Source organism: Sceloporus undulatus, chromosome 6 (assembly GCF_019175285.1).
Source record: "Sceloporus undulatus isolate JIND9_A2432 ecotype Alabama chromosome 6, SceUnd_v1.1, whole genome shotgun sequence".
NCBI classification, from domain to species: domain Eukaryota; kingdom Metazoa; phylum Chordata; class Lepidosauria; order Squamata; family Phrynosomatidae; genus Sceloporus; species Sceloporus undulatus.
Genome location: NC_056527.1, coordinates 129011869 through 129028849, shown reverse-complemented (window position 1 = coordinate 129028849; position 16981 = coordinate 129011869). Strand labels below are relative to the sequence as shown.

At 42.1% G+C, this 16981-nt stretch overlaps 1 protein-coding gene across 9 annotated transcripts in view; it reads right to left on the bottom strand.

Moving 5' to 3' along the window:
* Positions 1-4253: 4253 nt before the first annotated feature.
* The window catches only part of CAMK2B (calcium/calmodulin dependent protein kinase II beta), a 165160-nt gene continuing 152432 nt past the window's right edge, over positions 4254-16981 (bottom strand). For all 9 annotated transcript variants that reach the window (XM_042477023.1, XM_042477024.1, XM_042477025.1 and 6 more), the window contains 4 exons: positions 13701-13776; positions 11182-11276; positions 9369-9603; positions 4254-8888 (listed from right to left, as the gene is read on the bottom strand). In XM_042477023.1, coding sequence (XP_042332957.1) covers positions 9371-9603; positions 11182-11276; positions 13701-13776 — 404 coding nt within the window. In that variant the 3' untranslated portion in view covers positions 4254-8888; positions 9369-9370. The remainder of the gene's footprint in view (positions 8889-9368; positions 9604-11181; positions 11277-13700; positions 13777-16981) is intronic.

The window sequence follows — 16981 nt, the reverse complement described above, 5'->3', positions numbered from 1 at the left end:
CTGAGAAAAAGGCAAGTTAGCGAGTATGTGTTGGCTCTGAATGATATCTCTTCCCTGCTGTACATTGAATGATCCCGTCTTGGAAGCACAACCTCCCCCAGGTGGATGTGCAGAAAGGAGTAGGGGACATGAACCATCTTAGCTGTCTGTTAGAGTGTGTGTTTGGAAGAGAAAAAAAAATGTTTTAACCTAAACCCCAGCAGTCTGCATTCTGGTCTGCTTAGCATCCCCTTCTCTGTGCAGAGAGGACACAATTGGGTTGGGGCAGGGAACGATGCAGGGGAACATCCTCTCCAAAGCTTCATATAGAATGAGGAGCATCACGTAACACTTCCTGCACTCCTCTGAACCTTTCTCCAGCAGCTATGGCGGTGCAGTGCAAAACCCGGTCCTGGGACTGGGTGGGAGTAAGAGATCTAGTCTCTTAAAATAAAGTGCTTTCAATGCTGTGTCAGTGCTGGTGGGACACCCATCCCTCCCCCCACCAATGCCCACTCCCTCTTCTCCCTCCCCCTCTCCCACCCTTGCTCAGTCATACTGGCTTGGTCCAAATTGCCCATACATTCACTAGCCACATGAAATGCTGCATGAGGTGATGGGGATCGCCTGGACATGGACAAAGACTCCCATGTAAAAGCCACACAGCTCCTCCACACTCAGTGGAATCCCCCAGCTGTGGGCACAAGAGCACCCCATGTTTTCCTCTTTGTCATAGAAAAGCTTGTCTCTTGTTTCCACCTCTTGAGAATGGAATGAACAGATGAGCCCAGTCTCACCTCAATAATTCAAGATCATAGTAGAGAAATTCTGGAAGACCCCCAATTCCCTATCAGTTGCACAGAGCAGCCAAGGCCCTCCAGAATGATAATAGACAGTATTGTGTCTATTGCTCTTAAGATGCTTATCAGCACTAGGAATTATGTGGCTTACCAGATGTTGGGGGTCTGCAACTCCCAGCATTCTTTACCGTGGGCTATTGGGAGCTACAGTTCAACAACACCTGGAAGGTGGTATGGTTTCCACCCCTACTTTAGATGGATGAAGAAATTAAAGTGCAAATACATTCTTTTATACATAAAGTTTGCATGAGCTTTGTCTAACCATTGAACCATGGCCTAGCCCAAAGGCACAAAGTGACTTTGCACATCTCCCACCTTGTGTTCAAATGTTGCCCTCTCAGTATTGAAACTTGCAGTGCCAAAAGTACAACTGTTTGGTTAGAAAACACTTTGGTGGCAGGATCCAAATCCTACCAGGTGAGTGTGAGCGTGGAAATTTACCTGTTGTCATCCTCTTTTCACATACTTTTTTGAGGAACTTTATAAATTGCACTGGGCTGGTGCTTGCATGCCATATGCTGCATGTGTCACCCAGGGAAGTTACTTTGTTTGGGAGCATCTGAAATCAGACAATTGTTTTGTTTGCAAATGTGCAGAGAAAACTGTGCCTGCCATAAATCCACCCTTTTCCTTTTGGAGACACACTACCTATGAACTACTATGATTTGTGAACATAATGAAGAATTAAGTCTTATTCTGACAAGAGAGAGCTTGTTCTAGAGGGTGGTAGAATGCACATGCCCCTCTGGATGTTATTGGACTGTAATGTCCTTCATTTCTCAATTATGCTCTATAGGGCTATTGTGAATTATAGTGCACATGTTCTGCACTGCTCTACTGCATTTAGATGAGGTTTTTTTTAAAAAAAAAATGCCCAGCATGGATATGAGTTAATAAGAGAGTGCTGGAAATGGAGTAGTATCCTGGCTTGCATCATGGGAGAATTTTAGAAGGCCTTTTTCACATGTGACAGACAACTTTTATACACTAGCTGTGCTGTCATTCTGGCAATAAAACTACAAAACACAGGCTGGCATCCTGTTTGTAAGTCCCAGTTAGAGTTAATCCATTCAGTCAGTTGTTTCATGGTGAGTCGTCACAGGTAAATCCCATTGATTCAATGGTTCTCCCCAAGCAAGGATTAACAATAGGATTTAGGCCATTAATACCACTCTTGGGGGTATGAATGCAGGAATGGCACTAGAACCAGTCCTTTGAATAGGAATGTCCATGTCAGTAACACTATTAACTAGAGCAGATGTGGGCAGTGTATGATTCTGGGGCTGCAAGTAGCCCCCCAAAACTGTTTCTGCAACCCTTGTCTCCTCTAGACTTCCAGGACCACTCTTTTGCAGCAGGAGCCTCTGGGAGCAGCAATTCACTTTCCAAATAGCTTGCAGTGACCACCTGTACTGTTTAGTATTTTTAAAATACCATGTTAAAAAACCAAGTGGACTTCAGACCCCTCCTAGTATTTTGTGTTTATGGCTGTCCATATGCCCACCAGAGGCTAACAGAGGCAGAATACTGGGCCCACAAAGGTTGCCCACCCTGAGTCTAGAAGTGTGCCAAAAGACATCATCTTAGTTCTGCTCGCATTTTCTCCAGTATCTCAGCTTCTGTTTCCAGAGGCTAACTCTCACCTCTGGACCTAAAAGTTCAAAAATGACCAGTTTACTGAAGGTACCCATTTATTTTTATTAGTCCAACAGGTTCCAATGTCACATTGCCGCCTGGGTGAGAGAAAAATTGGATTCCTTGCCAACCTCACAGCTTCCCAATTAACTGTTTAGGAATTCTAATGCTTCCCCACTATGACCTGAATCTGCACATTTGCAATGCACAGCAAAGTCATTTGGGCCTTGCATCCTAAAAGGGTATACAATCTAATCTGTATACAATGCATGCAAATTGCCCAGCTTGATCACTGTGAGTCCAGCTCACATGAATGAGGATTTCTGCTTAGGCAGACATTTATTTTATTGGGAGCCAATGGAGAACACCTGGAATTCCTTCTTGCAGATTCTGCACATTCTAGTTTCCCATACAATGTATACTAGCAAATGTATACAAGTGATCACCTGTTCTCAGTTACTTATACCAGCGATCTAAGTTACACTAGTATATTCTTGGCAGAACAAAAGCTAGGAAGGGTAAATATGGAATCTTTATGTTAACTGCAGATTGTTTTCTCAATATATATTTCATACATCAGTTTTCAATATTCCACCCTTCAATCAAGCACAGCTTCTCACTTTCAACCTTAACATTGGAGGTAGGCAAGTGGATATCTATTTGTATATTTCCAACAGAAAAATAAGAACCTCACTTTTTGAAAGCAAGATGCTTTGGTAAAGAATGAGTCTGGATGGAAGCTGAATGTGTGATGTGGAATTTTCATGGGGTGCATACTCTAATTTGGAGAATGTGTCGATTTAAATCTTTGTGAAGTCTTGTTTTCATAGAGTTGCCAACTTTTTCTTTTTACAAGCCTTGCTCTTGTGGCTAGACATTTAAAAATGCTTCATCTGTTAAATGTTTGTTGGAGGTATAGAAACTGGGTTAATAAAGATGCTATCCCATTCACCTTTGCTTATCAAAGCAACTGTAAACTTCTGTGCTTTTAATAGCTGCACAGAACAGAGCTGTTGGCTAGTCCAGTATCCTCTTCCATGATAAACAATGCTGCATTTGCCAAATTCTCTAAAATATCATTGGCTTACTCTCTTATTAAATTCCCCCAATGATGGCAACCCATATGAAAAGGATACTGGGTGGAATCTTGAATTAAAGAGCAATATAAGCAATGATTTCTAAAGCTGATAAAAATGCTTTGGGACAACCTGATGAACTTTTGTTCTCCTTTATTGGCATAAGCATTAAAAATCTGGTCATTCTATAGTTTATTTACAGCGTTACTTCTGGGGAAGCACATTCTTAGTTCTGAGGAGAGTCAAACATGTTTGCTGAATCCTGACAGGTACAAGTATTCAGAGCTTTAAATTGTTAGGAACCATTTAGTGTTTATACCAACAATGCAACCAGTCCACTAAATTATCCCTACTCATTTTGGATATGTTAATCTACAGAAAAAGTGGCATACAGCATCCATCATACTGGTCTGCTGGCACAGTGGCCACTTTCACGTAATATTTACAAGATCTAAATAACAACCAAGGCTTCCCAACAGAACAAGTGGTCAAAGCATTTACCGATGAAACTACGGCCCACTTCAATTCCAACAGGAAATCACGGTTTCTTATTAACAAGAACAGACTGTGATGAGCCGCATATGCATTCCTGCTTGGAAACCTCTTTTTCTACTATGGCTAGCTAAAACCAAACAGGGGTCATGTTGGTCTGTTTCAGCTCACCATAAGCAGAACAAGTTGGTTTCCCCAAGTGATGAAGTGGTGACCTGTGGTTACTTCAGAAGAGAAGTGGGCACTTTCTTCTCTTGACCCTGGCTATGCTGTTCACCTGGGCTTTACTTTGCTCTTTTTAAGTCAGCACTAAAAATTCGTTAAATATTAAAACGGCACAGAGGTTCTCCTAACTTTCTGACACATATTTTTAAGATTGGAACCGAGAGAATTACGTTTTTAGTAGCCATATAAGTGTCACGTACGCCAAAGTATAAGCAAACTGTAGGTCCTATGTGAAATACTCGGGACATTCAAATAGAATTAAGAGATGTGTATTCCTTGAAAATATGGAAATACCCAGCTTTGAGTCATTGGACTATGAACATTTATTGGACAGAGGATCAACTGAATTTGCCTGGTATTTTAGGCATCTGTTACTATTGTTGTGGCACTGAATTGGAAATTTGGAATGCAGAAAACTTTTCAGCAGTGACCCAACTGTTATGACCCAACTGGCTCACCAAAAGGTAATAATGGCAGAATGCTTAGTGATAAATGAGCCCGTCTAAAATATATTTTTGGAGCTGCCAACTAGTTCACCTGTAAAGAGTTCACTAAAGCTTTTTTCATACTCAGGTGCATTAAATGCAATGATGGCAAGGCATAATGGGACAGATGTTTAAACTGAAGGTTTGTTCTCTTAAGTCCATATTAACACATTCTGTAACATTAGATGACCATTATTTTACAGTGCTTCCGACTGTTGCTGGGATCAGCATTGGTGGCAGCAAACCGGAAGTAGAACAAGATGTACCTCCTTGTAAATGTACTTCCTATGGTGGATATGCATAACTAACTATGCCTCCTGTGCTGATCCTGTCACATCTGCTCCCCTAGAATGTATTATTTGTGGATGTCTGATATTACAATTCAGCACTCAGCACCCACAGAACCATTTGCAAGGATAGTGAAAGCAAGCTTGGGCCAAGAATGTACCAGTATCAAAGTTTTACATTTCTACTCATTTCTTATCTTCATACTGATCTTCATTCCTCTTGGTAAGTGAACTACAGTAAAATGCATAATGTGCATAATGTAAACATCTTGGGACACAATCACAAAGTAGCTGATGGTGTGCAAAGTCAGATGATGCTTACTGATTGGGAGACCACAAGAATGGTCATCTTTCAATTATCTCAGCAAGAAAATTCACATCTGAATTTTCTGTCCATCGACTATCCAAACATAACTGCAGTGTATTTCACCAGGTATTGGTCCTGCCCCCACCTCAAAAGCAGGAATGTCTTCTCCTAGTTTTGTGGTAAGATCACCTACCAATGGGCTTTCCTGTTTTGTAAACCAAACCATCTAAATCTCAAACAATCAGTCCTGCTTCAGTGATCTCTAGAGACATGGGACAAAAAAAAACTCAAGGAAGATCCTTGTGCACCAAAGACATTGCACCTGACTTTATACATGGACATCGAATTAAATACAGTTGCTTCTTTATGAGCCTTGAAGAGGACGCAGGGTGATCCTGTTTTGAGCATTCATTAGACCCTTTAAAAGATCCATCCACCTGCATAGCCACTGCACAGTCATGTTTTCCTGTTATAAGCTAGTACATATTACACTGTAGGGTATGGTAAGTTCAGTCACTAAACACAACCATCTTGGGGGTGGGATAGAAAGAATTATTCCTTTGCCTATCTACAACACTTCTAAGCTTCATCTGGATATATACAGTGGCTAACTGGTCTTCCAAGCTGTTTCTGGAAGCTGCCTTTATTGCAGACATGGAGACAACCCAACATGTAGAGGTAAAACACAGGTGGAAGGTGACACAGGTGGCAAACAGCACAGAAGTCCCCTTCTCAGGTTTGTTGCTATACAATCTATATGTACCCCTGTTCCCTCTGTTCAACTTCCTTCTCTCTAGGCAAATATTTTAAATAGCCCATCCAACTGTGGAGTAGTGGTTTGACTCTGACTCTGGAGATCAGAGTACAGTTTCCAACCCAACCCAGACTTGTGGCAGGAAACACATAACATACTTTGAATGTATTCTGTTGCACTCTGCTTCATTTGAGCAGCAAATCTGCCATGTATTCAGAAGGGTCGCCACAAGTCAGAAATGACTTGAAGGCACACAACAACAACAAACCGTTCAAAAACTCAAACAGATGGCATTGTGAGCTTGGATCTGTACATTTAGAACTATAGGCCATGTATCTCTGTTGGGATGATATGTAAGAAGCCACAAAACAAGATTGCCAAGACGTCAAGATACTCTTCCTTGGATGAGGGAAGGCATGACACGAAGACCTTGGAGCATTGTCAGATTCTAAACCCAGGGCCCTTGAAACCCACCATCATCCTTTCCTTACTGTTTTTCTTTTCTGATGCTTAACAGCCCAATGCTGGCCATATTTTACACAGCCACGAGACTCATTGAGTTCTGCTGGATGTACTCCCAAGTCAATATAAGATAACAATGTAAACTTGCCAATGTCTTTGCTGTCTCTCAAACTTCCACAATGCTAGAAACAATTATTATTTTACCCTGACATCTCTGCTGATGAAAATTCACTTTTTTTGTTTGATGCTATGGCATTTATCAAAGAAATAAGCAGATAGCAATAGCATACTAAGCAGGGACAATTGGGCAAGTATGTGAGCACTTCTACACAGCAACATGTCCCAGGCCTATGACATACAATCCGTATGAGCTACAATTAACAATTTAACTCATGTGGTGGCCATGGGTGAAAGGCAGTGACACCTCCTTCCCCCAGAGGAAGGAGCAGCGTTTGGGCAATGAGATGCTGAAGATGGCAAGGGGCCTTCATTGTAAATGAATCTGTACAGATAAGGAAAGGGAACATCTTTAATAACTTTTTTAATACACCTATTGCAGCTCCCTTGGCCAATGTCAGCTGCCTGGTGTGCAAGAGACAGTGGCTAATATTTTGCCTTTCTTTGGGACCTAGCAGAGCTCTGACTGGTAGTGGGCAAAGCTCTCACTGTTGCAGCATGTAGCCAGTACCGAAACAAGAGAAGAACCTCTTCCATCTCTTTCCACTAAGGCTTGGTCCCACATGGAGAATCTCTCCTTTTGGCCTAGCAAGTTTGGGGCTACCCAAAGAGTCAGTTCCGGAAGCTACAGCTACCTGAAGGTGTTTCCACTCTACTAAGAGTTCTTGCCTGTCAGCTCCCTCTCTTTGCAAGTGACAGAGAGTAACAGAGGGATGGAGAGAGAGAGAGAGAGAGAGAGAGAGAATGGCAAGCACAAGCATAGCTGCCCAGCCAATCTAATGAAAACTTGGAGCAGATCCCCAAAGGCAGCACTGACATTTCCCCCATCTCCCTTTCTTCTTTTACATTAACACACTTTCTTCTCATTTGGGCTGGCCTCTATTTTTTTAAGGGAGTAGACGAAGACCTGATGAGGCACCTGTTGCTCCTTTTTGCTTTTTTTGAGGGGGGGAGCATCAGTTTGCAAGAACTAGAAGAGGAAAAGGCTTAGCAGCGTCAAACCTTTCCCTCCTCCTTAGCAAAGGCAACCCAACTGTAAAGACTGTCCCAGCCAACACAATTAAACAGAGACTTCCAACTCTACCCACCCTGGTCATAAAGCCATGGCAGGGGCCCAGGGATGACAATGCCGCTGTTGGTAGCCCTTGACAAGCGGTCAGGGTTGGGGATGCTTGGAAAATGTGAGTGCCAATGAGAATTCAGACATTCAAAAAACCTGCAGTGAGACCTAGTTATATCTCTAAGGCTATGCTACCCTTCATGTAAAAACCCGTCGGTCTGGCCAGGGCCGAGAGCGCACCGGGAAACCACCGGCAGTGGGTTAGCATGGAAAGGGCCCAGAAAACAGGGGCCCCTCCTCTAGAAGGGGTCACCTCCCATCCAAAAGAAGAACAAAATAAATAAAGAGTCTGAATAATTATAATCATCATCATCATCATAATCCACAACCACAGCCAGAGGAGAAAAGAAATGGTCAGCCCGAGAGCTCGGGGAGAGCATCCTCCGCAAAAAAGAAAAACAAACAGTAACACAGGTCACAGACTTCCAAGCGCGAACACAACCACTGGAGAAGGCCCATGCTTTGGCAGAGAATGCAAATACTGTAAAAGTTTTTTTCTGGGTTTTTTTGTTTTGTTTTTATATTTTTTATATATATATATATATGTATATATATATGCATTTTTCACCTAACAAACTAACACCGTTCAACACTGGGGTCGACACAGAGAGGTGGAGCCTTTTTTTGTTTGTTTGTTTGAAGTTGAGACATTTTCATTGCAACACCTGGTCACCTGAACAGCCGGACGGACGGACACAAAGAAATGGAAGTTGGTGGGGACAGGAACTGTAGTGTGGCCACGCTGCGAATCAAGACAGCTGGGTCAGTTTGGCTGGGTTTGCTGATTTGTTTTGTTTTGTTTTTTTAGAACTGAGTCTGGTTAGATTTTTTTTTCTTGTGTGTTTTTTTTTTTCTTTTTTCTTTTCTTTCTTTTTTTTGCAAACACAGGCACTGGAAATGAAACAGGGGAGGATGGGAAGGGGGGGACACGAGCATGCGGGCACGTGCTTGTCACCACTGCTCCCGGCTAGCGGCTGAGCTCAAATCACCGTCTCCTTCGGTAAGAAGCCAGAACAGCCAGCATTAGTTCTGAAAGACACAAGCAGGAAGGGAGGATGCTGTTACTGGTTGCTTAAGAAAACTCCAGAGTTCCTCCTGAGTTTTTCCAACAGACCGATGATAGGACTAAGGGAACTACACTCAACACAGAAGTCTAAAATAATTTTCACACTGCTAATAAGGCAAAAATCACCTTGTCTGGCATCCTGTTAGATACTGATGTCAAGCTGCCTTATGTTCAAGTAAACATGAACTGTAGTGTTGTGTAACACTGTATTTTGCAATGTTTCCAGGACATTTGTACAAATGGAAGCATTAATGTGGCCATTATACAAGAGTCCTGATGCACAACAGGATGCATTGCACAACAGGAGCACCAGTTAACAGGACATTTTGTGACATGTCCTGTTGTGTGTCATTGCAATTCTCAGCTCATGTTCCCCAGGAATGAGGAAGGATCTACTCTGCCAATTGACTTGCAATGAGGCCATTTTTTGCCTTCATTTTTACCTTCACTGGAGTGGTGCCACTGGTGCTCCTGAGCAGTGGAAGTGGACATTTTGCCACTTGCCATCACGGCGGTGCCAGACACGGGTCTCTTCAGACTGGCATGTGCGAGGACGGCCCTGCCCATCAATATACTGCGTCAGGCGGATGTAGGCAATGCAGGCAGCGTCTTCTCCAATTACATGCACATGAGGGTTCAGGATGGTTGTGTGAATGGGCTTGTTGTTCTTAGATAACACTGCAATGGTAGAAAGAAGAAAATAGAGTGAGCTCTGAAAGAGAAGGTGGTTATTATGAAGTCAAAAACTTTGAGTTTAAATGGGGTAGGCAACTCTAGTGGGTATAAGGGCCAATTTTCTGCCTCTTGGGGGCTCTCTCAGTGACAAAAATATTAAGATTCATCTCCTTTCTTTAGGTATATAGGAATTTGGAGAACTGAGGACAAATTAATTTTCTTCTGCAAGTCTCAAGTTAGTCATGCAGAAGGTTTCAGTTAAAAGAGTCATTTTAATGAAAAAAGAAAGAAAAATGTTTGATAAAAGAAGTAATTTTCTTCCTTTTCTTTCAAATTTACTACACTTTGTGTGTATTTGTTATTTTCTATTATCGGTTTCTAATATGGTCTGTTCACTTATTCAATAGACTTTTTACTTACTTGCTTCCTTACACACAGCCAAACACAACAAGAGAGAAAGATGTGGTCAGACATCTATTTTTGGTTTTGAAACACTCCTTATTTTAATGTAACACAGGGCAGTAAGGGTTCTGTCCCTACTTAAGATGTGATCTGCTTGCCCTGGAGGCTCCCAGGAGAGACAATTCATTATGGAGAGGGGAGCAGAAGAAAATGGCATAAAGGGAACGCAACTTAACACTACTTCCAGTACTGCAGCTTCAATCTGTCCCTCCCCGAAGTGCTTTAAACATGCCATGTCTAACCTGAAGGGTGTGTATGCATGTTCAAAATGCGAGGGAGGGAGGGAGGCTGTAATGCTCTGCCCATCAAATGCTAACACTAGGCAGTGAGCCTTCCAAAGTGAAAAAGTCAAAGGAAGGCTATGAATGTGCAGAATAAAAGAAAGTGTTTTTGTGTATACAGTGGACCCTTGTTATACGCTGGTGTTTGGTTCCAAGATCCACCGTGTATAACAAAATCCGTGTATGCTCAAGTCCCATTAAATATAATGGCAGAGCAAAACGGTGTCCCTTATAAAAAATGGAAAATCAAGGTTTGATCATTGAAATTTATACTTTTTTGGAACATTTTCAAACCGTGTATGCTTGAATCCGTGTATAACAAATCCGTGTATAAGAAGGGCTGACTGTACAAGCTCAAGTTTTCTACACAGATTTTTTGGTAATGGGGAATATTAAAATGCTGAACTTGTTAGATGAACAAGTCCCAGGAAGGCTGATAGCAATGGGTTGAGTCTACATACCACTAATTTAACTCACTACCTTTGATGGATTTTGTTTTAAGTATGGTCGAATTGGTAACGCGCTCCATATTTTTGGATAACATACTTGTGCAGAGTATGTAGAAAAGGCTCAAGATGTGAATTGGCTGGCTAGAGCCCTTCGCATTTAATTCCTCTGGACAAGTTTTAGTTGAGGATGGAGCTTAAAGCAAGATGAGAAGACACTGGGAAGCATAAATGCACATCTGGAAAGGTTGAACGAAAGGATCAAAATACTCTGACTACCAGACATTGTTCTGCATGCAGTTCTGCTTCTGTGTTGGAAAGGAAGTGGGTGCCACTCATAAGCAAAAGGACTCCATGCTTCCCTCATCTTAAATGGAACAAGATGTACTCACAGTTTTCAAAGTAAAATCTGTGGAAGTCCATCCCTTCAACAAGGTTGCCCAATGCTTCAGGTTCAAATGATGTTAGGCCTGGATCACAGATTTTTCTACAAGACAGAAAAACCAGATGGAAATATAAGGAATCTTTCTGAAGAGAGAGAGCAGAACATTGGTACTGTACTTACCATGAAGGTTCCTTTTCAGCAGTGCTGGGGAGGGATTCCTTCAAGATGGGTCTGGTTCCTCACTCTTCACAGGCAGGGCAAATTGCCTGTCAGTAAAAATTCACCAGCCCAAAGGGAGCAAGCCAGTCCCATCCCTCCTCTACCTCTCTTTTCTTCCGTTAAAGCTCAAGAAACCTGGGCTATTATTTTCCACAAACCTATTTATCAAGCGGAAACAAGATCTGTCTGTCTGAGAAATGAGCTATCAGATATGATCTAACAAACTGCTGGGATACATCACTCCAAGAAACAGATGAAGGATGTTAAAATACTGAAGTTGAGCTGCTATTCATCTGGAAGATTGTGACTCAGGAATTTAGGGTGAGGATGTTTAAATCAAAACCTGCAGAACTACAGTTCAAATCAGACCTGTTCGTTGTTTTATCGCTGGGGCAAATCAGAGTTTTCAGCATTATGGAAACGGATGAATTAGAATGAATGACCATACTGAGACTCAATTAGGATTAGACAGAAACCCTAGAACAAGATCAGGAAACCTCCTTCACACCAAGAGCCATATTCAGTTTCATAGAAGTTCTTGTGGGTTTCCATTTTAGTGCTGGGTAGGGTCAAAAGTAAAAAGGGGAGTCTAAAAATACCAGCATATTTTAGCTTTTACTGAAAGTTACTAATCTTTAGGAGATACAGTGGTTCCTTGTTATCCACGGGGGTTTGGTTCCAGGTTCCTCCATGGATAACAAAATCTGTGGATGCTCAAGTCCCATTAAATCTAATGGCAAAGCAAAATGGTGTCCCTTGATATATAATGGAAAACCATGGTGCCATTTCCAAAAAGCTGAAATATACAGTCAGCCCTCCTTATCCATGGATTTTTAAACAAATATTTTCAAGCTGTGAATGCTTGAATTTGTGGATAAAAAAATCCATGGATAAGGAGGGCTGACTGTATAGTTCAGCTTTTTGGAAATGGCAAGAAAACTTACAAAAGCTGTGAAAGCACCGACCGATTATGTCCTGGGAAAGGCAAGATGGTCATCTTGGGAGTCCCAGGGGGCTGGATTGAGCCACAGCCTAAGGGTCCCCACCAGTGTCCTAGATGAAGAATCAACAAAGGGCTCAAGAACAGAAGTTCCCCACTCCTATGTAGACTTCTATGTAAACCAGCTCACATAATGGCACAGTGAAAGAGGTATAAAGGAAACTGTCATAGAAGTAAGCATAAGTAATTAGCCAAATGATTATGGACAAGGAAGAGTTCTCCATTCAATATTTTTCTCATTGTTGGTCTAATGATGATAACTATTTTGGATGACAAGCCTAGATAAATAATTGCAAATTGGACTTGATAGTAGCATCTTCCCAACACAATCCCAATTATCATTCTTCAAAGCAAAGGCTATCATGTCAAATATATTTCCTACTGTTATGACATGATATTGATAATTAATAGATCATCTACAGTACGCAAGGTGCGTGGGAAAGCCTTGGCTGCAAAGCTATGTTTTCATTTGCATTGCAGAAAATGATTGTCCTGTTCATAATCACAAAAAGTCACTATAGGTTTCTGAGAAACAAGTCATGCCAGACTAACCTGTTCTTTTTTGATAAAATTACCCGCTTGGTAGATAATGCTGTAGATACAGCATATATCTCAATTTCAGTAAGGTCTTTGACAAGGTCCCCCATGATATTCTTGCAGACAAGCTAGCTCTGCTCTAGGCACCACAGCAAACTCCAACTCCCAGAATTCCATAGCCTTGAGCCAGGGCAGTTAAAGTGGTGCCAAACTGGGTTATTTCTCCAGCGTGGATGCAGCCACAGATGGCCTCTGCAACTCTGAGCTGCAAGCATCTTAGATTTAAGTAGGGATGGGCAACTGTGGGAGGCTAGGGGGGTTCATAATCCATGCCAGGAGACCTTGGAGGGCTGTACTCCTACCCTCTGCACAAACACATTCTAGGGGGCATTGATGGACCCAAAAATTCTGAGTCATTTTTCATAACAGGAAGACATTGGAGGTCACACTTGATTTACTTCTTTAAAAAAAACAACGCTCTTGAGCCTAAATTGGCCCAAGGAGGCTCAAAACGTAGGGGAAATGCCCCCAAGACCCTTAGGGGACATTTTGGGGCAAAAAAAATAATTAACCTCTGGGTGCCCAAAAAAAGGCCCTGGAGTTGCATGTGGCTTTGCCCCCTACTGAGTTAAAGCAAGAATTAAGTAGCATAGTGACCCAATTTTTCTTCTCCTGATAAAAAGCACTGCCTGTATCAATCAATGGAAATATGTGTAAATCTTGGTTCTAAGCCAGGTATTTCAATGAGAGCTCATGCACAGCCTACTTACGCATAGGCCTCGAAGTCCCCATTGTTCACAGCTTCTATCAGCTGCTCTGTTATCTTGATGATTTCTTGTTTGCGTGCTGCAGGTAGAGTCATGAGATGAAGGCAAGAAGAGAGGAAAAAAGAGAGAGGGGGAATAAGCATCAGTTTGTCAGCCATAAGCCCTATAGCCTTAATAGAAAATGAGACCCATTGGTTGTCCTTCCATGCCTCACTTCTTTGTTTCTTACATGGGCAAGTCCTCTTCAGAAAGCAACAAAGACAGCAACAAAGATATGTAGTGAATTAGACCAGAGAGATACAGATTCAAATCCCCACTCAGCCACAATGTAAAGACAAGCATACTTCAGCCTAATTGTTGCAGCGTTGTTGCAAAGACTAAACTGGGAAGCCCATGATAAATAATGCCACAACTTTTGGGAGACAGAAGAGAGTAGTAGTAGTAGTAGTAACAATAATAAATGTTCCACAGTCTAATCAAGTGTTCTGCCTGAATCATCAGGATCATCAATGATTTGGATTCTGGTATAGAATCTAGGAATCAGTGATGTATTGCTGCAGTGTCACTTTTTGTAACCACGATACTGTGATCCTATCTATGGAGATTTCATCCAAGTATGTTGTCAGTCTGTTTGGAATTGCTCTCTGAGCACCTATCAGTGCTGGAACTATAGCTGTTTTCTTTTTCTAGAGGTGCTGAATCTCAGATTGTAGGTATTTCATAATCTGCTACCCCTTAGATTTTCCCACATAAATAAATAATAATAAAGAGGGACGGGAAAGGAAAGGAAAGGAAAGGAAAAAAGATACAGTACTGACTCAGTCTACACAGACCCAAGCACTCCTACTACCAATATAGGTCCCAGGTCATCCTCTTACATTAGAACAGAAGTAAATAACAGGGCTAGCAACTAAAGCAGGGATTGCTTCTATGCTTATAGCCTTTAGGCAGAGCTGGAGGAGGGGGGATTGGCACTATAACTCCCAGAATCTGCTGTTGGTGGTGGTTTTAGAAATTAAAATCCATAAAAGTAATTTTTGCAAGTTCACACTTTAGGATGCAAGAAATTCCTGACAGCTTTCACCAGACTAGTATTTAATTCTTCACATGCGACAAGCACACTCCAGTACAAAAACACCACTTCCTTTCTGTCCTGGGGCTGCCCACAACTTCCCCGGATGACGTGACCTGAATGTATATCTGTAGCTGGGACACCTAGGCAGTCTGGGAAGTGACCCAATTAGATCACCATGAATAATGCAACATTCAAGGGGCAGACATGGTGTCAGCATCTTTGGCAAAGTAATCTCTTTGCAGCAGAAGCTTTTGGAAACTTACACTCTCGTGGTGCTTGGAGAATCCATTTCATGCTTGCTGTGCCCTGGATGGATCCAATGCCCCCATCAACAGACTTCTTTCCCAACAGAGTTTTGATCCCAACCTTACACCAATCTGGCAGTACTAGAAACCTCAAGAAGATAGACAAACCTGGAGAACCTCAGGAAGCACAAACCACTTAATTTGCTGTTCCTCACAAAAAATGTTGAAGTGTGTGTGTCTTTCAAACAGTCCAAAACCTAAATCAAAGCAGATCTTCTGCTAACGTATGCCATAATGCCATAGCTGCCTTACACTGATGTAACTTCTTACACTAATTCAAGTGCTTTTAAAGACACTGAAGAAATATTATCCTGTCTCCACTGTTGAATGCCTTTGTGCCAGATGTGGAATGGAAGCTGGAAGCTCTTAGGTACAGCTTCCTTCACCCCACTCTAGATCCAAAACACAGTGCAGAAATAATCCCTGGCTCAGTGCTAGGGAATCTTGGGGATAGTAGTTTATTGTGGCACCAGAGCTGACACAGAAAACTACATGTCTCACAAAACTACAGGGCATCTCAAACTGGATTATTTCTGCAGTGGGGTTTGAACCCTAGTTGTGGGGGGTGCACCTGGGCCATCACCCAGGAAATGAAGCAGCAACTTCTCCCTTCTCAGGAGGCAATGACTGCTTTTTATCCTTCTCTGGGAGTGCAAGGGATGCAAGACAGCTACAAGCAGTGGAGGGTACAGCTGTATCTGTGTACATACAACTGCCCTTTTGCACATGGGGGAAGGAGAACAAGTCAACACACACACACACACAAATAAACAGACACACACACTTCACCACTGGGTAAACTATGCTAGTGGAGAGTTCTATTCTGAAAGACAACTAAGGGAGATTCTAAAAGGCGGCATTCCAGAATAATCTACAATTTGCAGTAGACTTTGTCTCACAACTTACTATACAGGTGGACAAACAGCTGCTGGGAAGAGCCATTTAAAACATGAAAACAATGCAAAGGGAAAATGTGAAGTCTTTTTGTAATGTGATTTATGACTAATCTGGCTAATATTATAAATATTGTCCCAAATTGGAAATGTTCCATACTTAATGAATGCACACAGTCACAGAGCAAAAAAGAGTTTTCCAGACTATTGATAGTGATGGAAACAACCAATGTCGGGGGAATCAGTGAATCAACATAACAAGCCTGTCCACACTACAGTCATAGCATAAAAGGTCACCTCTTTTTGCTAACTTCACAGCCACTCTTTCCCTTTGTTTCTATTTCTCTGTATCCCATTCAGAGATGCCCCATCCTATCCTGCCCAGAGGTTGCAGTTCTGTGCATATTCACCTAGGAGTAAATTTCGATCAACACAGTGGGATTTACTTTTGAGTAAATATGCACAGGATTGTTCTGTAAAAACATGGGAGAACACTGTCCTTTAACTACCTTACTTATAGATAAAAGTACAGTTAATGCTGCTGAAGGGTATTGTGAAGGATATCTAATTCATAGCAAGTGATCTGAAACATACGCTGTCTTGGAGAAAGCAGTGGTCACTGAAGGCAGGCGCTATTCTGATTTTATGTTGCTGCATTTTTCTTCTTGAGGATGAAAGGGAAAGAGATAAATGCCCTTCTTCTAACCTTCCAGAAAAGCCGGTTCTTACCTGTGAGCTTGCCTGTCATGCCTTCTTCCACCTTGAGCTGAGTACTCGCCTTATACCCTGCTCTAGCACTCTGCATGGCATCTCAACACATCCTTGCCAATGTCTCCCTCCAGCTGTAAATGGGCCAAGCTGTTATCCATCCCTGTAAACAAATACCATTGCCAAGGACTCCCATTTTTTCAGCAGGGGAAATATAGTTCACAGCTGAGAGAGGCGTGGGGAAAAAGAAACTTCTTTTCCATTTCCTGCAGTTGCTATTAGGTGCAAGAAAAAGCTGTGCCC